General features: G+C 44.9%; 1 protein-coding gene across 1 annotated transcript in view; it reads left to right on the top strand.

Annotated features, from left to right (window-relative positions):
• Positions 1-25,582, top strand: part of Lmx1a (LIM homeobox transcription factor 1 alpha) — a 139,712-nt gene that overhangs the window by 71,774 nt on the left and 42,356 nt on the right. The window contains exon 3 of the mRNA XM_027417097.2: positions 22,933-23,165. Within this exon, the coding sequence (XP_027272898.1) occupies positions 22,933-23,165 (233 nt within the window). The remainder of the gene's footprint in view (positions 1-22,932; positions 23,166-25,582) is intronic.

Genomic DNA, 25,582 nt, shown 5'->3' with positions numbered 1-25,582 from the left:
CCTCCCCATCCTTCAGAGAGGAGACCTCTAGGCCCAGGGTGAACACTTTCATGCCCTGCTCATGGGCTCCAAACAGCTGCCTCACAGGTAAATCTGTTACATGAGAACTAGGTTTTGTCATACTTTGCTCCCTTGCTGCCCTCAGCCGGGGTGGAGGAGGCAATGAGATTTTGTCCATGTTACTGTCTCTTAGAGAGACCATTCCAGCACAGGAGATGTGCACTGCCTCTTGGCTTATGGAGCACCTGTGACTCAGCAGACTGCAAGTGAAGAAGGGATGGTAGAGTAGGAATAACACAGAAAGGAGAGGACACAGCAGGCAGGAAGAAGGGACACCTGGGACAGCAAAAGCCCACTGTCTGTTTGAAAAATTGGTATCACACAGGTGCCAAGAACTGGGAGAATGTAAGCAGTAGCCAAGGACACACACACTGGATTGCCCTAATTATACATTCTTGGGTTCAGCAGCTACAGAAATGGGTACACCTGGCTGAAGCATCGCCTGTTTGCCAGGCTCATCTAGCTCTCACTGTTTGTGATGCACAAAGTAGAGCCATGTTCAGTGTAAATAGCAAGATGTTTTCAAGCAGTTTAAGCCAGTAAGGTTGAGGACCTCTCCAAGAACACCAGATGAATTATGAAACTAAGGTAAATTTTGCATCAGGGACTCTGCAGTCCAATGGCCTGGGATGAACCCTGATTCCTCTGCCTGTTAGTTCTGTGGCCTGGGACAAGTTCTTTAAGCTGTGCATGTCCATGTCCTCATATTTATGTAGAGTTTAAAAATAGTTTCTGTCTCTGTGGTAAGTATTAAATTAGCCAATGTGTGTTAAGCTCTTAGGACAGTGGCAGTCACATGGAACTAGACATTATGGCCTGTTGTGGTTATTCCCACATTCCCCTTCTCTGCTATTCTGGTAGGAAGCATCACAGGTGTGGTGTGCTGTGGGGTTTGGGTGTGGTACACGCACAGAAGTATAGGACCTGCTTGTAGGCACAATGATGGGGTAGATACAGGTATATCCAGCCTGTATCTACCCCATCCTGTATCCAAATGCCCCAGGATAGCCAAGGGTACCATCCAACTCAAAATCATAAGTTTACTTAGAACACGATGATATTACTTGTGTATGATTTCTTTTTCTGTGACTCTGTTGTGTGGTTCTTCAATGTGGACTTTGTAGATGATAACACCATGTCACAATGTCAAACGGTTGTATGGGCCTGGTGGATTCCAGGAGCCTGAGCATGGAAAAAGCTGCGAAGGAAGACCTGGGTTTTTTGGCGACCAGGTGTTTTGTGGGTGTCACATAGAGCAGTGGCAACCTGGATAAATCTGTCTGAGGCTAACCCACATTTGCCCAGATGTGTGGGAAGGAACGAGAGAAGTGGGAAAGACCCAAACTTTGACACTGTCACAGTTCATGACCCACAACAGAGTTGCCCTCTCAAAGCTGGCACTCCTCATAATGAGTACTGGTGGTTGGGGATGGTAGGCAGATGCCAGGACGACTTCTTTGAGTGGACATGCCACTTACAGAGCCTTTTGACTCATAGCTTCTATCACCATCTTCCCACTTTGATTTGTTCTGCATTCTCAAATCCTCCAACCCAGCAACCTTGCCAGACCCTGCCCCACCTTATACACCTATACCACTCAACCACACAGACCTCTGCTTGGGCACACACTGCACTCTACCAAATAGTCTGGTGTCAGTCTTAGAGCTGTTGCCCTGCTGTACCCAGACACTCGTAGGGATCATTTGCTTGTCACCATAGCACAGTGGTGGCATGTCTTCTGTTTGGCTATTTGTAGATCTTACAGCCCAAGTCTTGGGCTCAGTTGAATCTCTCCTTTTGTCTCACTTTCTCTTATTTCTTCAAAGCCCACTTTGTGTTCTAAATTGGAGTTTTAAAATTTTTATTTCAAACATAATTCTTTATTGATTCTTTGAAAATTCCACATCATGCACCCTAATCCTGCCCACCTCCCAGCCCCTCCATATCCGCCCCTCACCCCTGCAGCCCTCAAATTAATTCAAAACAAAAACGAACAAAAATCCCACTTTGCTTCTCCATCTTTCCAACACCCCTTCATTCACTGGGGGCTGTGATGTGTCATGCACTTTACCCCTTTTCTTTCAATCAGCTCCACCCACAAAATATTCATTGCAATGAGTCATTGGTCTAGTTCAAGGCCTCTGGTTTCTGGTGCACCATCATCACTGGACCCTCATCAAAACTGCTCTCGGATATCCCGTTGTTGCTCCAAGTCATGGAGGTCCTGCAGTTATCACTCCACAGGACCAGTCCCTTAGAGCACTCCAGGAGGTCATAAATGGGACAGCTGTTAGAGTGTACCAACCCAAGGCCCAGGACGTGGGTCTGGGTGGTGGTAGCTAAGCTGGCCTTTTATTCCATCTGGGTTATTGTCATGTTGGAGTTCTTAATAATCTCGATCACCATATCAGATGGCACTGACAGTTGCTGTGCACTTTATAACACATATTCATGTTTATCCACCTTCTCGAGAAGAATGCAAGAGGCTGGATCCTACAAGATCATCACCTTCCCTTCTCTGCCAGTCCAGCCAGAGGCATCTTAGGTGTGGTGGGGGTGTCCCTTTTGTTCAGCTATTTGAGACAGGTTCTCATGATGTAAATAAGCCATCAACTTACAATCCTCAGCCTCCTGGATGCTGAGACTAAAAAAGTGTGTGTCATCACACCTGACTTTATTCTCTGTAATGTCATGAATGCTCACCATTTTCCCACCATTTCTTTAAGAGCTGAGGAATTTATTTGAACCCAAGAACATTCCCATCAGTCATCAGTTAGGGCATCAGAGTTAGTGGTTAATCCTCATTACTGAGAAAAGGGGATGGCTATCAACTGTGGGGTTACACAGGCTAATCCTTCCTAAGACCTTAGTTGCACACTTGTTGGTGGGCTTTGCCCAGGACAGAAAGGACAAGGGTGGAAGGATGGCCACCTCTTGGGCAGGGTCATCTTGTTGTAATGTTTTTGCATCTAAGAGCCACTTCATGAGTCTGTTTTAAAACTCCAAGCAAACTGTTTGCCTCAGAAGAGGAGGAGCTTCTCACAGCGTTTCAGACTTGTGCATTAACTGATTGATCTGGTGCAGTCAGCAGAAAAAGGCAAAGAGGACTTTCCCAGAGATGCTGTGAGCCAGGAGTTTAAGTTTGGCCAGGAGAATCAGGAGGCATGTTGTCAGGGATACCTACTCTGTGAAGGTGAGACCACCTGATTTGGTCTCTCTTGGGAATGGAGTTTCCTCCACTCTTCCTTCCTCTTTATTCTAGCTCCAGTGTTGTGTGAATGCCGTCACTCAAGCTGTGACCTTCCCTTTCTGAAAAGTCACCAGTGGTCCTCAAATCACTGTCTGCTCCTATTCTGAGGAATGTCTGGACTCCAGGCCGCCACTTCTCTGTGCCCCCCCTCTCTCTCTCTCGCACACACACACACACACACACACACACACACACACACACACACACAGAGAGAGAGGCATGTACACACCATCACCATAAATGTGGCAAGACCAGGGTCATGACAGCAGTGATGCTGCACCAGATCCTGTTCTTTTCATACTTGTACTTTCCTCTTCCTTCCCACTTTCCGTTACCTCTACACTGCCCTCCCATCCCAGGAGCATCCATTTCGTTGCCTGAGTAGTTGCCAGGCCGCACCTGAAGGATGACTTGTGTTTGATATTTAGATTTGTTACATCAAGGAAAGAATGATTTACTGAAGAGCAGGACATGGTGATAGAGTTGGAGGTGACAGAGTGTAGTGTCGTGGATTCGGTAGGGCACTTGGGGGAGGAAGGTCTTGGGAGACAAGTAGAAGTTACCTGGATGTGAATAAATTTGCCGCTCTCTAGTAAGATTTAGGGTAACACACTTTGGTATTTTTATTGGGGTGTTACTCACACACAACAGCAAGCTCCTAGCTCTCTTACAAAGCCCAGACAGAGGTCTTCTTATTGGGGGTGTTATTCACACTTGCTAATAAGTAACTACCACTAGTATATTAACCAGCAGAGTCAAATCAGTGCAGAGAGGGACCCAGAAGCAAATTGTATGCCTGGAAGAGGCTTTAGTCACTGGGAAGCTGGGCACAGTTGAGTTCTGTGGCTCTTTAACAGCAGTTTCAGATAGAAATCTGATCATGTTTGATCAGCGTGAAACCTCGTAGTTTAGAGACATAGGGCCCCTTCCTTTACCCCAGAGTGTCTACTAATCCAATATTTGTGTTAAAAACCAAAATAAGACCCCCAAATCTTCAATCAGGAAAAAATGAAATCATGCTAGAGCCTGTATATCTGCCGCACAGGTAAGAAAATAGGAATATTTTTGGATATTAACCTGCTGTGTTAGCCAATATGCTCACTCTGTCATCCACACATTCATCCATGCATCCATCCATCCATTCATCTACCCATGCATTCATCCATCATCTATCCATCTATATTTATATTTGATTTTTCCAACTGCCATTTAATGAGGATCATTATCTCCATTTTACAGAAGGGGAAACTGAGGCACAGAGAGGTCAAATAACCCATTGTTGCTTGTGAAAGGGGTCCTGTCAGTGTCTCACCTCTAGGGGAATTTCATTTTTTTGCCTCCATGGTGCATTACACCCGTGACCACCATGGCAACGATGCCATAAAGTTCCAAGGGACCAGCAGCCCTGAGGCTGTGGTTGGAGACACATCCCACAGCTCTTTATGAGGATGGTGGCCATCCATCAGTCCCACTGCCACTTCTGATTTCTGCAGTCAATGCTCACTGCTGGAGGCCAGCGTGGAGAAGGTGGGTTAGCTAAGGGCAGTTTGGTCATTGCTCAGTTCCTAGAGAATCTGCAAGAAACCCTGGCTCTTCTGCTCACAGTCCTTCACTACAAATTAGTTCAGCTTAATCTGTTGGGCCACTGCTGATTGACTACCTGCTTACACTAGGTACTGTGCTATGTTCTAAGGATACCAAATGGGTGGTTGTTCTTTTAGAACAACCTCACCTCGTGAGGGTGACAAATACAAACTAGGACTTTCAAATCTGTATGTAGCATAAACCAGTGCAGATGTAGAAAACAACCATAGCACATGAGCATGAAAGTGTGACTGTATGTGTGTGGAGCAGTGCTGAGAGGAGGAATGGAGACAAACCCAGTGGAGGACAAAAATCAGACTCAGAAGACACAGGAAAAAGCCATTCCGGGACCCCAGGCAGAAATGCACTGCCTACAGCCTAGGGTAGAAATTTATACTAGACCATGAGGCAATTATATGGTTGCTTTCCTTTGTGTACCCAACTTTCCTGTCTGTAACATGGAGATAATTATGTCTGACTTGCTGGGTGATTATGAGGGGTGCCTGCTTCAGCCTTGTGCTTGAAGAAGCATCTTGGGCTCAAAAATGGTTCAGCAAGCGAAACAATGATAATAGGTCTTCCATGCTCCTTTTTTTTTTTTCAAATGCTTTCCAATAACCTCTCTTTCCAGTTTGTGGTTGACATTCCACTGAGTGTCCTCTTGTGTCCCCAACTTGAACTCATATTCATTCGTTCTTTTTTTATGTGTATGCGGTGAGCATCCACGTGTTCATATGTATTCATTCTGAACTCCTGTCTCCCTTCTGGCTCTACAAGATCTTTAACCACTGAGCCATCTCCCTGGCCCCTTTTATTAACTTTTATATGATCACTTGGTTCTTTTTGTCTGTATGCTCTGAGTTTCTAGGTGAAAGTTAGATTTCTTTTTGTTGGGGATTGTACATGCTTACGAGGTGACAATGCAATGAATGCTTCATCAGTAATTGCCTATTATAAGTAATGTAGGTGCTGGAATGTGTAGGATGAGTGACAATACTTATAGCAAGAGAGACAAAATGAGAGCTCTTATGAGGGTCGGAGTTGAAGGTACAGCAGATAAAAAGGCGAGATCAGATTCATTGGACAGGCAACGAGCCCTGACTGTTGATTTGACTTTAGTGACAGATATTTTTCCCTATTTGATTGGCTGCATATTCTTAATTGACTAGATAAATGGGCCAATGAAGATTGAATGTCACTAGTCCTGCTGTTTGGAGGGGTCCTTCGGGTGGGGATTGGATCCTTTGATGCTGGCCAAGCAAGGTCCTCTCTAAAGACTTCCTTCACACATGTGTTGGACATACTAGGCCAACCAGCAGCCATACTGGCTTCACACACCCTTTCCCCAAGATTGTGCCTTACTCGGAGAGTCCTGTCAGCCACATACACAACACATATTTGAACTCAGCTAAATAATCAACACAAATTATCAGGAGATAACCTTCGTGTTCAGCCTTTTTCTGAACTAGGCCCTTTAGTTCTGAGGCCCCTCCCAGCTCATGTCTCCAGCTGGTTGGTACAAAATCAGACACCAAAATACTACCCCTGGACAGGTGGGCGTGTGGGTGCTGGAACAGACATTTCCTTCATGCTTCCTGTTGTTGATCCACAAAGAGTCACAGGAGATGGAAGTGTAACTAACCTTCCTCCCATCTGGCCGGGCTCTTTGGAGACTTTCCCCAGCTGTGTTCTAAGCTAAGGGCCTGACAGCCCCAGGTTTACCCTCACTGCCTCTTCCTAAACCACATCATGAATAGCGTGGATCTAGACCCAGGGCAGGCTGCCGGCAAAGAAGCCTGTGTTCTCTTAATATTAGCCCCTGGTTGTTGAGTTTCTCTATACCTCTTCTTCTGCCATTGACTGGACAATGGAAATGAGCCTGCTGACTCCTGTGGGTGTGTACCTGTTTGTACCCAATAGGAGCAGAGACAGACAGGAAGAGAGGGGAGTGGAAGGAACAACAAGTGGGGTCCCTTCCACAACTCGGTTGCACCCTTGCCTTGGCCCTGCTCCTTTCAGTGAGTGAATGAGGGTGGTTGCTGCTTCAGCCTCTTGTGTAACCAGATCTCTGTGGCTCTTGAAAAATGGAGCTCTCCTCAGCAACAACTGTTTGCAATTAACTTTAACATATGGTGGACTTTGTTTTTGTGTCTATAAAGCATGATAGGCAGTCCGGATCTGGCAAGGAATGCACCCTGCCTGTCAAGGCTCAGGCCTAGCTAGTGGGAAGAATCTTTCCATTCATTCGGGAGCTCGGAGACTCTTGGTGAGCCCAATAGTCACAGAAGACTCAGCCACTCCCTTTGGGGGTGGTCGTACAGTTCTACCTGATCAGTAGCATGAATAAAGCATGGTTAGCTGTTTTTTTTTGTTTTTGTTTTTGTTTTTTTTTTTGGAGGCCAGTGGCCTCTGCCCTTAGAGACTCTTGCTTCTAAGTCGTGGCTGCTGCCTGGCTCCTAGCTCTTTAAGACACTGTGATTTTGCTTGAGGATTGCCCTGCAGGACTCAGTCACACAGTTTGATAGACCAGAGCACCAAGAGTCACAGGTTACTTCTGTGACCAAAGCTCAGGTCAATGGGATGAGCTAGGGGTTGCTGAATTGAAAGCAACAGAATAGATGAGTTGGGGCTTAAATATACAGGGCAATTATTCTTACTGAGCCTGAAATCTGGCAGTTCACATTAACCGTGTTGACTTGGCAGCTTTACATCAACAGGAATGGAGACCCCCTTTCCAGTTTCTACCTTCTATCCTCAGGGTGTTGGCTTTTGTCTCTAGTAGCTCTGGGATGGCTCCTTATCCTTATATGACAGTGCCCAAAGTGAGAAGGCAAGGCTGGGACATGTCTCTTACAGAAGGTACTCTACCTCAATACTCCCAACAGACTTTTCCCTTATAGCTCTTTGGCCTTCACAAGGCCATGTGGCCATGGTCCCAGGCCAGAGCTCGACACTGATGAAGCAGAAAGAGAGAGGTCTGCTTGTTGCAGAGGAATCACGATTCATCCTGAGGGAGGGAGGGAGAACCGAGTTCACTGGGAATCGGAGCACAGTCAAGGCTCCCAGGGAGGAGGAGGATGAGGCTGTTGAGAACCCTGCTGGTTGCTGTGACTATGCTGCCCATCAGGGGGGCAGAATGAAGCTGCAGGGAAGAAAGAGATCACACTGGAGATGCATGAAGGGTGGGCACGGGGCTACAGTGGCCCATACTTCTTGGAGCTCTTCTAAGCATCCCTTTTAAGAGTATTACTTTTTCATTTTATCCCTTTGCTTGAAAATGTGTCAAGACTCCCCATTTCCTATGGAATAGAAGTTGGAGACAGCTTAGCAATTCAAGGTCTCTCTCCAACTTACGCAGCACAGCCTCACATCTGGCAGGAAGCACAGATTTCCTGTTTTATCTCCTGGTGCTCCCCTGGATGGAACGGGTATCAGCGAAGCCGCTTTGTCTCTCCCCTGCTTAAAAATCCTTGGAGGGTTTGACCTCAACCATTGCTCACTCAAGAGCCTCGATTTGGCATGTCCTTGTAAGTGAGGCACGTGTATTTTTAAGGTGCCATCCTTTCCCTGGAGACACTCACTTTGTGGGAATCCTCCACTGGCTATGAGTTTCAAAAGCTCTGGTTATTAGTGTATGTGTTAGTTACTTTTCTTGTTACTGTGATCTGACAAGAAACAGCTTAAGGGAAGAAGGGCTTATTTGGGCTTATAGTTCAAGGGGATGTAGTCCCTCTTTGCAGAGAATGTATGACAGCAGAAATAGGAGGTGGCAGTTGGTCACATGGCACCAAAGTAGCTAGACATAGTCAGTATGATGTGTGATTATATTTAAGATCTATCCACAGCAGGTATGCCAATAGAGGGTGAATACAGTGGTGGGTAATATGTTAGGAAAAGAGAAGGGGGGTGGCAGAGAGCTTAAGGACAATGGGTTTTCTTTGAGATGATGGAAATGCTTTGGAGTTAAATGCTTTGGAGTTAGATACAAATGTTGCTACTGGTAAGACTTCCTCGCTGTCAGTTCCTCCAGATCTTTGCTTAGATATCAAATTTTGATGAATATTTGGAGTCTTCATCCTGGGGCTTCCCATTTCCTTTACTCCTTCACATACCTATTTCATGCATATGTCATTTATGTTGTAGGATTTTTAAAATTGGTTTGTTCACTTATATTCTAAGACACTAAATGACCAGCCAGAACAGTGGAGTGTTCAGTAAACAATTGTTATTAACAGGAATAGCACCCTTTTCCTCAAATGATCTCTATTTTAGATTACCCAACTTTTCCTTGATTGTCACTGTGCTGGAGATTGAGCCCACAGTATTGCACACCTGAGGCAAGCACTGTAGCAACTTTCTTTTCAGTATTTACTGGTTATAAGGATCCCACGACTCTGTGTGAAGGCTGTCACAAAATTCATGATTCTCTCCAATGAGTCCATTATCAGTTGGCTGTAATGTGAAAGCAGTTCTCTGGGTGGTACGGTGTGTGGTGTCTGCTGCTCCTTTTCTCTCCATCCCTCTCATGACTGCAGTTTGTGGAGGGAAGAGTTTTCCTTAGCGTGGAAAGGACCAGACATGTTAGAGGGCATCAGCTGTGACTAAAGTCTACAGGGCAGATATTTCTGTAACAACTTTAGTCAGAAGATCTGATATGCTCTTCTGTATGCCCACACCTGTATGCCCATTCTTTCCTGTTCTCTCTCTTTATATTAAGTAAAATTATTTTAAGAATCAGGAATTTGGTTTAGTGCATTTGGTTTAGTTTAGTTTGTTATTATAAAACATCACACACTACCTTGTTAATGCAAGTGTTATTATATGTATATTTTTAAATGTTAAAGGAGTTGGAAACACTGACTATAATGATTAGTTAATTGCATATTATACATGGAATTATCATACTGCAATTTATTAATAAGTACAGTTAAAATGGAAATAATTTAAACAAGATGTACTAAGCAAAGGTGTTTAGTAGGTAGTTGGGTTTACAAGTTAGTCTTAGGAGAATGAGCTAGGATAGAACCATAAATGTTGGAGTTCTTCAGTATTTGTATGTTATTTACAGTCCTATCCCTGGATAAGATTACTAAGGGAGTGAATGTAGACTGGAAATGAGGTTAAAACTTTCTTTGTTGGGGAGATGTGGAGGAATTAGCAGAGGAGACCAAGCATGATTGGCCATCAAGGTAGGGTGGAAACAGAGAGACACGTATCCTGGAATCCCAGTAATGGATGAAGTTAGGTTCTGCTCCTGAGTGCAGCATGAAGGGGACTAAGCAATATATTGGTCATTTATGACCTTTTCAAAGTGACTTCGTTAGAAGGATGGGACAGGCGTCTAATGGATGAGTCTTAAAGGAGATGAATAGCAAGTGGCTAGCAAAAGTCATTTAAACTTTTTATTTTGGATAAATTCAATCAAGTAAATGAGGCCCTGGGTGGTGGAAGAAATGGATCAAAGCAAGCATATTTTGTTCACAATGGGGAAAGTAAGGAAAAGGTATATATAAAACATTTCCAGAAATAGGGGGACTATATGATATATTTGAGTAAGTTTGATTTGATAAAATCTATTGCCAAAGTGGAGGAGTTGGGACTAAGGAGTGCTGGACATACCAGAAACAACCAGAAACGAAAGTTTCCATAGTGAACCAGCATCTAAGAGCTTGGAGCAGGACTCATATGGCTTCCAGGCTGGTCAAAGGGAACTGGTATTTTCCTTACTAAAAGGAAACCATGAGGCAGGAGGTTCCAGGTTGGCTCAACTTCTCAAAAACATGTCCTCACTTCTTCCTCTGGAATCTAGAGTCTAGATCGTCAACAGGTAGCATTCATTTGTAGTGAGAGATCTAACCAGCCACACCTGTGGCAGTACCCTGCCCTTTTGGGTGTGGTCACAGGTGTGTACATGAGCTTGTGATATTTGGTCTGGGGTCCAGGACAGGCTTGCTCTCTCTTGGTTCCAGTCAGGTCATGGAGAGCAGCTGGGTGTGGATCCTTGGAGCTGGAACTTGTGGGTCATCGGTTTCTAATGTAAGTGACTTCTCCCTGAAATAAAATTAACCTATATCTATTCTAGTCCCATGCATATTAATCTGTACATCTACATTCATTCTTGGTGCCAGGATTGCTGTGCCGTCTCTGGGCATTGCATTTCAATTCCCATCAGGTGAGAGAGAAACAAGGAACGGTGAAACGTGTGTACCAACTGAGTCTGTCTCATAAAATAGCAGCTTTTCCAGAGTACCCTCCTGCCTCAGCTCTACCAAATAAACCCCACATACTATCTTATACAGACACTCTTAAGATGTAAAAGAGGCTGGACACTGAGTTTTTCAACTGGTGTACATGCCTAGACTTTGGTACAATGACAATGAATAGACTATGAACAGATAGTGTGTATTTCAGGACACACACGCACACACACACGCACACACTCACACTCACACACACACACTCACACTCACACACACACACTCACACACACTCACACACACACTCACACTCACACACACTCACACACACACTCACACACACACACACACACTCACACACACACTCACACTCACACACACACACACTCACACACACACACACACTCACACACACACACACACACACACACACACACACACACACACACACACACACACACACACACACACACACACACACACACACACACACTCACACACTCACACACACACACACACACACACTCACACACACACACACACACACACACACACACACACACACACACACACACACACACACACACACACACACACACACACACACACACACACACACACACACACACACACACACACACACACACACACACACACACACACACACACACACACACACACACTCACACACACACACGCACACACACACACACTCACACTCTTACAAATTTTAAACAATCCTAGTAAAATTTAGAAATGTGTCATATTTTAAAATGAATTTGAGTTATTATTATTTTGCATCCCAACTGCAGTTTCCCTTCCCTCCTCTCCTCCCAGTCCCCCCATCTCCGTGCCCCCCTTCCCCGTCCCCTCATCCACTCCTTCATTTCTATTCAGGAAAGGGCAGGCCTTCCATGGATATCAACCAAACATGGCATATCAAGTTGCAGTAAGACTAAGCACTTCTCTTCATATTAAGACTGGACAAAGCAACCTATATGAGGAGTCGAGTCCCAAAAGCCAGCAAAAGAATTAGAGACAGCTCCTGCTCCCACTGTTAGGAGTCCCACAAGAAGACCAAGCTGCACAAATGTAACATCTATGCAGAGGGTCTAGGTCAGTCCCATGCAGGCTCCCTGGTTGTTTGTTTAGTCTCTGTGAGTCACTATGACAAATTTAGCATCTCTGTCCTTAGTATGCACATTCAGTGCCGTTTAGTTAATTCGCATTGCCGTACTAGCACAAAATCCTCGTCAAACTGTAGCATGTGTCAGAATTCCCTTCCCTTTTTAAAGTTGGACAACACTCTGTTGTATATTTAGAGCACTTTTTGTTTATTTATTCACCTGCTGATAGACACTTGACTTGCTTTCACATTTTGGTTACTGACAACAACCCTGATATGACCACGAGCATGCAAACAGCTCTTCTGCATCTTGTTTCCAGTGCCTTTGGGTGTTACGTTCAAAAAGAGACTTTTGGATTATGTGGCACTTCTCTTTTGTTTTTTTTTTTTTCCCCAGGAATTTCCAGAATTCATCTGGCAATGGCCATACCACTTCACATACCTGCCAACAGTACACACGGTGCCAATCTCCTCTTTGGGAACACTTGTCTCTTTGTTGGTAGCTGCCATAATGGGCATGGAATCTTTAGTTTTGATGGAAGGGGGAGAGTTGAATGAACAGGTTCGAGATAATGGAGGAATAAGAAGGTTTAAAAATAGAAGAGTGAAAATAAAAACATCAAGAAACAAAGGCTGTGCGACATGTACTGGGTCAGATTTGCCCTTAGAGAGCCTTCAAGGCACCTCAAGTGTTCCCGGAAAGGACGGTCTTTCAGGAGGAAGGTTGGTGGGAAGAACAGGCCTCTGTGTCCACCACCCTCTCTGATGAGAACAACAGAATGAGATGTCCAAATCGGACTCCTTCCCCATTCTCTCCAGCTCAGACAGTTTTTGCTTCATTTCATCTTTGAGGTGCTGAAGATTGAAGCTTACACATGCTACGCAGTCACTCTACCACTAAGCTACACCCTCAGTTGTACAGAGAGCTGGGATGATGTAGAAGGTTACCCTCCTTTGGTGTCCATGAACTAAAGGCTTCTGGAAACTCAAAGAACTCAGAGCTGTCTTTACTTTCTACATGGAAAAGATAAGACCCTCAGCAACAGCCTTTGGTTTTCATGCCTTGGTGGGGACTTTCATTCAGACTGTTAGTGAGTCTTTCTCAATTTGTGTTTCTCCTAGAAGTCTGGAGGATAGGCGCAAGAGGCTTAGGAACATAATTGTTTGTATTCAGCATATATCTAGTTACCCTATTACTGTTGATATCAGCTTATTCTGTGTTGTGACACAACCTTGGTTGTGTCACAACCTTGAGTTGTGACAATGTTATTTTATCCTTTATTCTTTATGATGTACAACACAATAGGAATCGTGAATGAAAAAGTGATGGTGGCCAAAGCAAACAGGCCTCGTGGAGTGCTCAGTGTTGCCCCCTGCTGGGATCCCAGAGTCTTTCCCATCAAAGCATCATTAATAATACCCTGTCCTTCCTATTACACACACACACACACACACACACACACACACACACACACAGAGAGAGAGAGAGAGAGAGAGAGAGAGAGAGAGAGAGAGAGAGAGCGCTAGCTCTCAGAAAACATATATTCTTTGTAAGAATATACATTTCACTGGCCTCATGCCATGTTGCTAAGCCAGAATTTGTGGAAGAATGGGAATCTGTGCCCAGAATATCAGCTAAAAATACCTCTTCCTCCACCCTCTGTTGTTTGGTGGGTGTGCTTAAGAGCAGCCCGAGAGGCTAATGAGGATAAAGAGAAAGGAAAACTGGCATTTTCAAAGGAAACCAAACCTTCATTCCCTAAAAAGAAAACATACTTTCCGTATGTCTGTTTTATGTTCCTTGCTGTTTTTGTATGCCTGTATGACACTATGGAAAGTCTATAATGTAAGTCCTGCCACCTTGGCTTGGGTTATTGGAGCCTACATGTTCACCACAGTCTTTTGCTCTGAAGCCCAGTTCATAGACAACTTTGGCAAGGAACAAAAGTGGGAGGGAAGGAAAGAGAGGTCCACTGTCCTACCTTCTGTCTGCTCATCTAGCTTCCCAGACACCATCATTTCGTTTTAGGAACCCAAGGGAAACATTTCTACCCCAGCCTGCCTGCATTGTAGCAGCTTTCATTCCTTACCGCTGAGCCACGAGCTCTGGTTGGTCCTTTCGATAATCTTAGCTTTTCTTGTGGTCAAGAGCACTGTTCCTTCTGGATCTCGGACTCTTTCCCTTTATGAGGAAAGAGGATGAGTGATTTCTTGGGGGGGGGGAGAGCTAGTTGGGAGAGCACGGTGCGGGCACTGGGTGTCTTGATGCAGGTCCAAACAAAGGCCAGTGGTCTCAAAAAGAAGCAGTCAACTGAGAACTACTGAAGTGACATGGAGCAAAGGTTTGTTCCAAATGTTTGCTAGATAATCTCAGTATTAACCAAATAGCAACCGTTGGCTCTGGTGGGCTAGCCACGAAAATGATGACTTCCTGAACATATGCTAGCTAGGTTTTAGGCGGTGAAAGTGGGTGCTACTCAACAATGCCTGGCTACTATCAATATTTGCTGTGTGCTATCCTAGCCATAGTAGCCTGAATGAATTTTACCCCCTGTTTCCTCTCAAGGTCTGGGCTTTTAATATTTGTTTGTTGGTCTCTTCTCCAATAACATGAAAGGCTTATTGAAGTTTAATTTAATTTGTTACAATAATGACAAACAGAGTCTTGAGATGACATATGAGGCTCTATTTCTGGCTCAATGACCACCTCGAAATATATTATCTTAGACAAATATTTACATGGGTAGATATGTTAAATTGATTTCAATAAAGGAAGCTAATAGCTACTGCTTATTGAGAGCAGCTAATGTGTGTCAGCTCCTTCAGATGAATTATCTCATTAAATCTCCAAAAAATCTCATATGGCATTACATATTCTCATTTTTTAAATAGAAAGTGGATATCCATGAGAGTCTTAAACTTACTCATATTTGTAGAAACAGAACCAAGTTTTGCATACATGTTTATTAATCTTAGATCTCTGGTGTTCCTCCCGCTCCCCATTATATCTGGTTGACTGGAACACATTCTTTGCAAGATTAGGAAAGACATACATGGGCTATGTTTACAAGGTAAAACCACTCATTGCCTTTCAAGAGCAAAGAGCCACACTCCTATTTCTTAGTAAGGCCAGCCCCATGGAGCTGCTGGGTTGCAGACATCAACACCAACAGTGCTTTCTTCCATTCACTCATCCCATTGTATGGTCCTCTGTGTAGTCCCCCAGGAGCCACCAGGAGACAGAATCTCTGATTGGCTCTGCCAGCCACTTATTGTTTTCCATGTTTTCACCACTGCAGAGTCTTAAGACTGTCTCCTATAGATGATCTTGCCACTCCTATTGTCTCTGCAGACTTTCCCACCGCCTCAGAACCACGTGCTCCGTTGCTTATTGTGGTGTTGTTGGCTCAGCCTCAAGGACAGAGACCTTGAGCCAGCTGACAAGGTTGCTTGTGTCACTTCTTCTAAGGCCACAAGCCATGCTTTTGGTTCCCAATACTTTTGAATACTCTTCTTTCACCATCTCTCCTTCAGTTTAGCCACATGGTCTCCCGGGCTCCCAGCAGCAGATTTTCCAGCAGACAGTTTTGGCTTATGGCCAATCCCTGTCTCTGCCTGGATGACCTCAGTTACCAAGTCAACATGGTACTTAATGAATGTTGCTATGCTGCCCCCTGGTGGAGAGGGTGGAAACAGAGCTGATTCCTGCCTTATTAAAGAACCGCCCTAGACCCTCTGAGCTGTCTTCTTCCTCAACCGAAGGATTCATACAGTGGATCAACTCAGTTCCAGTGGCACTATGGAAAGGCAGTATGTCATGTCATAGTCTAGCTTGCAAGGCTAAAGTTGATTTGTTATTCGTACACTACAGGAAGCTCAACTGGAGTTAATGTTGTTTGTATTTATCTGGTCCTCCATCCATTTGTTTGTCTGTGGTCCCGATGCTTTGTGACTCTCCCTTTAAGGTCTTCAGGACCCTAGATCAAGGTTAATGAAGATCTTGTTTCCAGACATACTTCTGGTCACAGGCTGTCTGGAGTGCTGGCATGAGAGCTCTTCTCAGCTCCCGAAGGTCTGGAGTAGCATGTGGGTTTGCACAAGGTTGCTGTGCTCTGTTGTTCCTGGACATGAGAAGCTGTGCCATCAGCATGGAGAGTGAAGATGGGGTGCGAGGCGTCTAATATAGCTAGTGTAAGATAGGGCAGAGATGGGGGACATTGGAGGATGTCAGAAGGACTCCTGGACAAAAGTAATACTAGGAAGCAAAATGAACTGGTGGTTTCCCTCCTGGTTTTGCTCTAATGTGTACAACAAGAAGGCTGTTAGTCAGCTATGTTGGAACTGTGGTGAATGTGCTACTCAAGCGCCTCCGGAGGAAAAGAACAAACAAGATAGATATAGACAGATAGAGGAGGTTTATTAGGGGACTTGGATTATGTGATTATAGAGTCCAAGTGGCCAGCCTGGTATGCCGTCTAGAGCCAGAGAAGCAGAGAAGCTATATACTGTAACAGTCTAAGCTGAGGTCCTGCAAGCTGGGTGCAGCGGGGGCTATGCAAGTCCCCAAGTTTGAAATCTGAGAAGCATGGGCTCTGAGATGACTGTGGGTGGTTAAATTCTACTCTCTCCAGCTCCTTCTTCACAGAGACACCCAGAAGTAATGTTTCACCATTACAATGCACATCCCTTGTCTAAGTCTGGTTCACATCTCAAATGGACCATCTCAGGTGAACCCCTGTGAATACTGTGTGATTGGCTGCATGGATGCTCTCATTGGGCCTGTCACAGCAGGCAAGATCTCTGCCCTAGCAGGTGTTCTTCACTCTCTGAGACTGCCATGCCTGGCATGAAAGCCTACAGTCACCCTCACACCCCAACAAACACAAAGGCATGTTTTTAAAAGTCCTTACATTGTTCAAGTGTCAGTCCTGAACTCTTTGTTCTAACAGCTCCCTCCCCAGGCTGCTCTCTTCTCATTCTCCCAACATTTGTCATCATGATTTGTCTTCTTAAAAAAATCTTGTTTCATATTTCATTTTCAGCCTCTTTATCCATCATGGACATCATCATCACCATTGTAATGCCATTTTTATTGAGTTATCATGTGCTAAGAACTGTGCTAAGTGGTTTTGATTTTGTTATGTTTATTTGCACAGACTCTGTGAGGTGTGTGTGTGTGTGTGTGTGTGTGTGTGTGTGTGTGTGTGTGTGTGTGTGTGTGTGTGTGTGTGTGTGTGTGTGTGTGTTCCGGTGTCCATTTATCATACCCATTTTGTAGGTGAGTAAAGCAAGGTTCCTGTATTTTGATCAAGGTCATAAAGCTAGTAATGGGTATAGCAGGGACTTGGTCTTGAGTTTATCTGATGACTCTTGTTACCTCTTTGAAAGTGTGTGGCCTGGAAGTGGAGAATGGACCTATGTATTTTATATTCCCAAGACTCTCTCCTGCGGAGCCAAGACAGCATGCATCAAGTCAGGCTGAACTATGACGCTCTCTATGAATTCATAAACCACTTCATACTTCCTTTCAAATGCAATGAAGTAACAAACCAAACAAGCGGCACAGTCCCTGTCACTAGGTGCGTATCTGGTAGAGAGTCGTCCCTTTCTCTGTCCTCCATAAGCGCCTTTTGTTTTTAGTCGTATCATTTTGGGGGGCTGATGTGGGTTCTAAGCAGAAAACAGCCAGTTTAGGGTGTGAAATGATTTTTCCTAAGAGCCCACAGCAGGCACTTGTGTCCAAGTGTCACCTAATGTCAGGCCACCACTTTATTACTGTGATTCTTGCAGGGCTAGGTAGGGTACACTCTGACTCTTTGTTGGTTGTCTCTGACTTGTTTTTTAGTAGTGCTTCAGTGTCAAGCTTTTATAGCTGTGCTTGAGAGTTCTTGTCTCCATAGTTACAAGACCTCCCAACACAAGACAGAAGTGGGGATGAATTAAGAGACTATGTAGCTTAGTGGATTTTAAACATGGCTCAGGAGTAAAATATTATCTTCCAGAAGACATTTTTCTAGGATATATAATAATACAATCTTAGTATTTTTAAATAAATAGATTGCATAATACATGCAGTCTAGAATATACTTATCTAGGGTATATGTTTTTGTTTTAACAGCTGTGTGCATGTGTGTGTGTATGTGTGTGTGTGTGTGTGTGTGTGTGCTCACACGCATGTGATGAATGTAAATGATACTGCCCAAGCAGTACCCTGTTGAAACACTGTCTGGAGATTAGGATTTAGATACAGGCTTCTCTGGCTGAGAATTGTACAATGAGAAGACATGAGGAATAGAGACATATTCTCCTATTCCTTCCCCACCTCCAAGTTTTGGACATTATGTGGTGTTTAGGGCAAAACTTATCATTAGGAAATGAAAGACAACTCAAGGCCAAAGGGACTGGTGTGGCTTCTTTGAACCCAGTGGTAAAGGTAAGACCCTGGGCTCAGGTCTACGTGGCTCTTTCCCTGGCTTAATATGGTCTTTTCCCCCTTTGCTTTCTGCTGTGACTCCAAGCACAGGATACAGAGACGAAGTCAGCAACAAGAAATAAAGATCTGTGTGGTTGAACTTGGCCAATGGTAGGGCCATAGGTGGGTCTGAGGAACATGCTCCACCAGGCACACCATGAACAGAGATGAAGTCAAAGCTAAAAATCAGTAGAACTCACACTGGAAGAAGGGTTGTCTTAGAATGGGGCTCTGGAAGCTTTTAAACATGAAAACTCACCTTTGGGGCAAGAACTAAATATCTACATGTATAAAAGGCAGACGCCTGGCCAATAAAAATGGCAAAGAATTCCCTGTGCATTAAAGGTGACAAAGCACCTCATGCATGCATTCCTATTTAATTCTTCCCGGCTAAAGGATGTAGGCATCATGCTTGCTTTTTTTTTGTCTGTGCAAACTGAGGCTGCAGGAGTCAGTGAGAAGTAAGTCAAGTCGTTAGGATGTGGCAGAGCCTGTGGAGTAGACTTTCAGCAAGACTCATGGTTGTGCCTCTTGTAGCTTTTAGCTGTACGAGAAGATGTCAGCAGGGCATGGAAGGAAGTTACAGCCAGTCTGTACTTCCCTGCCTGGAAAAGCGTGGGGCAAAGACAGCAAGAGGTGGAGTGAAAAGGATGAAAGATTCAGTGACTAGTAGCCTCCTTCAGTTGTCTGTGCCTTCTGTTATTTCTCTGTACATGTCCCAACCACATCCAACTGTGGCCATTCATATGGAGCAGTGTTTCTCAACCTCTGGATCATGGATGGCCCCTTTGGAGGTAGAATGACCCTTTCACAGAGACTGCATATCAGATGTCCTGCATATCAGATATTTACATTATGATTATAACAGTAGCAAAATTACAGTTGTGAAGTGACAGTGAAGATGATTTTATGGTTTTATGGTTGCCACAGCATGAAGTATGAAAGGGCTGCAGGATTAGAAAGCTTGAGAAACACTGCTCTAGACCTTTGCCTTAGTTAGGGTTCCTACTGCTGTGATGAAACACCATGCCAAAAAAACAAAAAACAAAACAAACAACAACAACAACAACAAACAAGAGTTGGAGAGGAAAAATTTCCATATTGTTGTTTATCATTGAAGGAAGTTAGGACAGGAACTCAAACAGGACAGGAACTTGGAGGTAGGAGCTGACGCAGAGGCCATAGAGGGAGCTGCTTCCTGGCTTGCTCCCCAGAGCTTGCTCAGCCTGCTTCATTATAGAACTCAGAACCACCAGCCTAGGTGTGGCACCATCCACAGTGGGCTGGGCCCTCCTCCATCAATCACTAATTAAGAAAATGCTCTATAGGTTGGTCCATAGCTGGATCTTATGGAGGCATTTTCTCAATTGAAGTTTCCCTTCTCTTGGATAGCTTGTTCACATTGACACAAATCTAGCCAGCACTGGCCTCTTGCTCACTGTAGCTTCCTAAGGACAAAGATAGATTCATTTGTTAACACCATCCCTCCTCACTCTCCTCACAGAGGGTCATCTGAAGGGATGGGGACACTAAGAGCTTACTAATTGGGACCACATTGTACAGGATGCTTTTTTACAAGGAAGATGCTTCATTTCCATTTTACAAGTGAGAGTGAGATGCAAGGAAGAGATAAGGGATGAGCCCGAAGGCATCAGAGAGATGGGGTGGGGAGTGGGGTGCTGGTGACTTAGGATGCTGAGAAAGGCTGGAGTTGTCATGTCTTCATAGGTGAGCTGACAGTTCTGGAAATATTGCCCAGCTTTCCCAGGTACAGCAGCCTGGCAGACACCGAACCCAGAGTGCGGTCTCATTAGCATTCAGGGGGGAAGTAACCATGGGGGACGCATCTCAAGCACTGGGAAGAGACAGGCTGTGTTTTAATTATGACCTGGACTTTTGAACAAATCCTTTTCTCTGCTTCTCTGAGCCTTAGAGAAAACAACTTATGGGAGGCTGTGCAGCCAGCAGCTGGGTCCACAGTGGGACCCGTACAGCTGTGTACACATCTGGCACCCAGGTGGTAGATGGCACGATCCTCTTCTTGAATTGCTCTTGAAGGTTACAAGAGATGAGGGAGTGAGGTGCAGTTGACCTGGTTTGGATCCAGGGAGGGAGAATGGAAGGAATCATTGCCTCTTCTGACCTGCAAGGCTCAGGGGAACATGACCACTTTGGGATTTGAGCCTGTACAACTGTTGCCACTTCCACCAACGCTCCTGAGTCAACATGGCGGACTGCCTTGGTTGAGTTCACTCTGGCCCTCCCTTCTCTAACATGTGGGGAAATTTATGGAGTAGGGGGGAACTTTTAAGGGGAAAGAAAAAGGAGGAAAAGATTAACAGGCTAGAAGGCAGACAAGCACAGAGGCTACCCCTGGCTGCTGTGCTCCTTAAGTGTTCATTGACTCCCTGGGAACATTTTGCCTTGAGTCTGCTTAACAGTCCATTTCAGGGGGTGGGGAACAGAAGCCAGGCTTGGGGACAAAAGGCCTTTGACAGGCTCCTGGAAAAGCATTGATTAGTTTGCTCAGGTTGGCAAACAAGAGACCAGGGACTTGGGAAGCCAAGGGATGAACTAGGTAGATTTCTGCACAACACGTGACATCTAGCAAGGGGAGAGGTGTCAAAGAAAATATTGGAAGGACTCCAGTAACAGTCGGGGAAACCACAGTGTGCAGCTGGAGAGAGGGACGGGGAGGGGAAGGGGAAGTGTTTCTGGTTCTTAGAGTCCTGGGTGTGGAGGTTATTAGTGGTGAAAGGACAGAAGCAGCCATGTGGATGGGTCCTCGACTTTACTCCAGTGCCAAGGTTGAAGGGCAGAGAGGGACATACGGCGTTAGCTGCTTCACAGGGTCTCCTGATGATTGAGGGATGGACATAGTAGTTCAGAGCATGTTTTTCAGGCCATATAGCACACTTCTTCCAGCTCTGCAGATTGGGTCCCGTCCTAAGGTCATCTGTGGGTAGTTCTGGGATTCATGGCAGGTGACCTCATTCTCTTTTTGAAGCATTGGCTTCCTCCACCCAAAGCTTACATGTCTTTCCTCTCTCCTGTGCCAATCTGTGTGCTGGGCCTCATTGGGAACTCTTCCCAAGCTTTCTCTTCCCTCTGCCTTCCAACCCTTCCCTTCTTCAGGAAGCTTCCAAGACAAACACACTATGTGAGGGGCTTGCCTGATCACCTAACGAGTACAATTTTATGGTTGGGAAGTGATTGGACATAGTAATTTCTGATACATCCTATAGCTTGGTGTTGGAATATTTTGTAGTCACAGGGCACCTCTGCATTGTTCTTTTTAAAGTTTTAATGCCACTGTGGCATTCATGTGGATGTCAGAGGCCAACTTTATGAAGTCAGCTTTCTCCCTGCATCTTTTAAGCGGGCTTTGGGGTTTGAATTCAGGTTGACAGGTTTACATGACAAGGGCTTTTATCCACTGAACCGTCTTCCTTCCTAGTCTTATTTATGTTCTTCCCCAAGCATATGAGCTCCATACAACGCAGGACTTGTCTTGTATAGTGTTGTGTCTGCAGCAATGCCTGTCTCCCCTCTCCTCTCTCTTCCTCTGACACACACACACACACACACACACACACACACACACACACACACACACACACACACACAGGATACTTGATTCCATATGTGGATTTGGTCAGGATATGGTTTCTTTTTCTCCGCTCTCTGTTAAGACACAGAGTGGATAGTGTATCACAGGGCTTGCAGTAGATGCTTCTGAGTTAATGAAAATAAACGGATGAAAAGAAGAATACTTGATTGACACACGAACAGGCAAAGAGATAAGACTGGCACACTTAGGCCAATGTGGTAGTTGGCTTGTCTATAGGAAAACACTCTTCAGTTGTTTATGTTTCCGTCACTCCTGACAAAGTGGGACTCATTAGCAGAACAAATTGGCTTCAGCTTCCTAAATATACTTTGTGTCAGCTCCTGTCTGTCTTTGTGGAGAGAGGGGTAGGTCTGTCCCCCTCCCATGTGTCATCTGACCTGCCTGTATCTGTCAAATCCTCTGGAATTCAGGGACAAACAGAGAATGTTTTGGAACGACTCCTTCTGCCCCTGCAATTGGGCTACTATTAAAAAACAAAAACAACTCTTTCTTTTGAAAATAGTAAATGAATTGCTATAATGAATGAATCCTACAGCTATCATTAGATGGAGGGGAAACCTAGGTCCAGACCCAACCTTACGCTCATTGCTTTTCTTTCTCTCCCACTTGTAGACTGTTTGCTGTCAAATGTGGAGGCTGCTTTGAAGCCATTGCACCCAACGAGTTTGTCATGCGCGCCCAGAAGAGCGTGTACCACCTGAGCTGCTTCTGCTGCTGTGTCTGTGAGCGACAGCTGCAGAAGGGTGATGAGTTTGTCCTGAAGGAGGGCCAGCTGCTCTGCAAAGGGGACTATGAGAAGGAGCGGGAGCTGCTGAGCCTGGTGAGCCCAGCGGCCTCAGACTCAGGTGAGTGCTGCTTGGTGGGCAGGAGCTCCTTGGCAAGGCAGCCCTGTGTATCTCAACAACTTTCTTTTTAAGCTCTTAGTGAGCTATTGTCATGATAATGGTGCATAACAAATCATACCTGACTTCCATGGCATACAACTGAAAACACACACTCAGTACATTTAGAACTATTTGGGCTTTTTCTTCAGGCTGGAGTCTGTTGACCTCCATTGAGTTAGATAAGGGCATAGATAAGGTTCAGGTCTTCTGTGATTTGCTCTGGTGTTCAGGTTATAGGAGCAGTGGCTGAAAGGCATGATCTCCTGTCAGTCACAAAAGTGTAGGGAAGCATGCCCTACTACAGAAGCACACTTCCAGCCTCTGCTGGCACCGTGTCTGATAATATCCCATTGGCTGAGTTTATAAGCTCAAACCCATGGAGTGGGGGAATTGCACTTCATGCAGCCTGAATGCCTGCCAACTAGGCTTCCCTATGTGTAGAAATACAGTATTATTTATGGAGATGGCGGATTGAACCAGCTGTTCAGGCTGCTGCAATCACTGGATTTCTCCAAGCATTGTTTCCTCATCTGCCTGGTGAATGCTGGGATCTTCCTGAGGTTCAGCGACTTATGTCACAAAGGAACTAGAACATACTTTGTTGTCTTTCCTGCTCACCCATCAGGCTTCACACCATCGTGGCTTCAGGGGAAGTATAAGGTAGGAGATACAGAGAGGGTGCAAAGATTTTACAGAGTATGTTTCAGAGAGTCAACTTTCCAGGGTGATAGCTCCACAGGACAGAGTTTGTCTTCTCCCAAGAGACTGTGAGACGCTATGGGTGGTATCCATGTGACTTCGTTCATTTTTACCATGTTTTCATTTTATTGTCAGCTGGTAATATACTTACCAGATGGCTCATGGGTTAAAGTGTTTGCCACACAGGTGTAAGGGATTTGGTTTGTATCCCTAGCATGTATGTAGATGCTGGGTGGGTGCAGTGGCCCACCTGTAATTATAGCCTCAGAAGATGGAGACACAGAATCCAGAGGGAAGCAGGCTAGCATTACTAACCATATTATGAGCTCTGGTTTTGATGGAAAACCCTGGCTCAATGCATAAGTTAGAGGAATGATAAAGGATAACTCTTGGACTTATCCTTGGGCATCCACATGCACACTTATCTACATAACCCTCAAATATTACAGGCTGGGAATAAAATGAAACCGTGGTACAAATGAGCCAAGTCATATGGACACCACCCATGCACAGATACTGCACTACACACACACACACACACACACACACACACACACACACACACACACACGTGCACACTCCAAAAATACAACAAGGAAGAGAGAAAGAGAGTGAAGCATGCAGCAGCTGATAATCCCTGAGTGTGATTGATCAGTGTCTAAAAACTAGATTTGTCCTCCATGCAGGAACAAGCCATCAGTTCATTCCTCATAGAGGCAGGCCAGTCTGCAGCACTGCTGGACACAGCTCTGCCCCATGTTAAGCCACAGTCCTGTCGTTTCAACCTCAACACGAAACCTATAAACTTGATATGACTCTCATATCTTCCTTAGTCTTATGTTCTCAGTGTGATGTTTCCTTAGCTGTCATTTTAAAGTTAGTTATTCCCCTTAGAGTACTTGCTGTTCCCCCCCCCCCCGTCAGGATCTCCTAAAGTACACCATTTAAAATTAGTCTGAAAACTCTGTCCTCTGATAAATGGGAAAAGCTCATAACTCCATGTTATACACCTTACCTCACTCATACAGAGTGTCTTTTTTGCACCCCACTGACTCTATCATCACTTATAACCTTATGTGTAATTCCATCAAAAGGGCCCCATTTCATACAATCACAGTCAAATCTGGAACTTAGATTTTTCTGCCAATGTTGTCATGCCAAAACTCGTCTCATCATCAAGAATTCTAGCTGCCACATGGGTATGTCCTGCTTGGTTTGTGCCACTTACCTTTTGTGTCTTCATTAAGGTCGTTGATAAAACATTAAAGTGACCTATAGGGACCGCTCAATCAGTAAACGGCTTGTTGTGCAAGCCTGAGGACCAGAGTTTGATTCCCAAACTTGTGTAAAAAAGCTAACTGTGTTGGTCCAAGCTTGTAGTCACAACACTGGAGAGACAAAGACACGTGGATTCCTGGGGCTGAATGGCAAGTCAGTTTAGTCATACAAGTGAGCTCCAAACCATTGAGAGGCCATGCTTCAGAAAACAAGACGAGTGGCTCTTGGGGAATGACACTTGAGACTGATCCCTGACCTTTACATGTGTACACACACAAACAGGCACCCACATATATGTACACACACAAACAGGCACACACATATACACTTACATAACATCCACATCCACATGTACACATATGCAAACACAAAAATACTAAGATGAAATGATGGAAGATCAG

This window comes from Cricetulus griseus, chromosome 5 (genome assembly GCF_003668045.3).
Source record: "Cricetulus griseus strain 17A/GY chromosome 5, alternate assembly CriGri-PICRH-1.0, whole genome shotgun sequence".
NCBI classification, from domain to species: Eukaryota; Metazoa; Chordata; class Mammalia; order Rodentia; family Cricetidae; genus Cricetulus; species Cricetulus griseus.
Note: the sequence above shows the minus strand (reverse complement) of the source record. Positions and strands in the feature narration are given on the sequence as shown.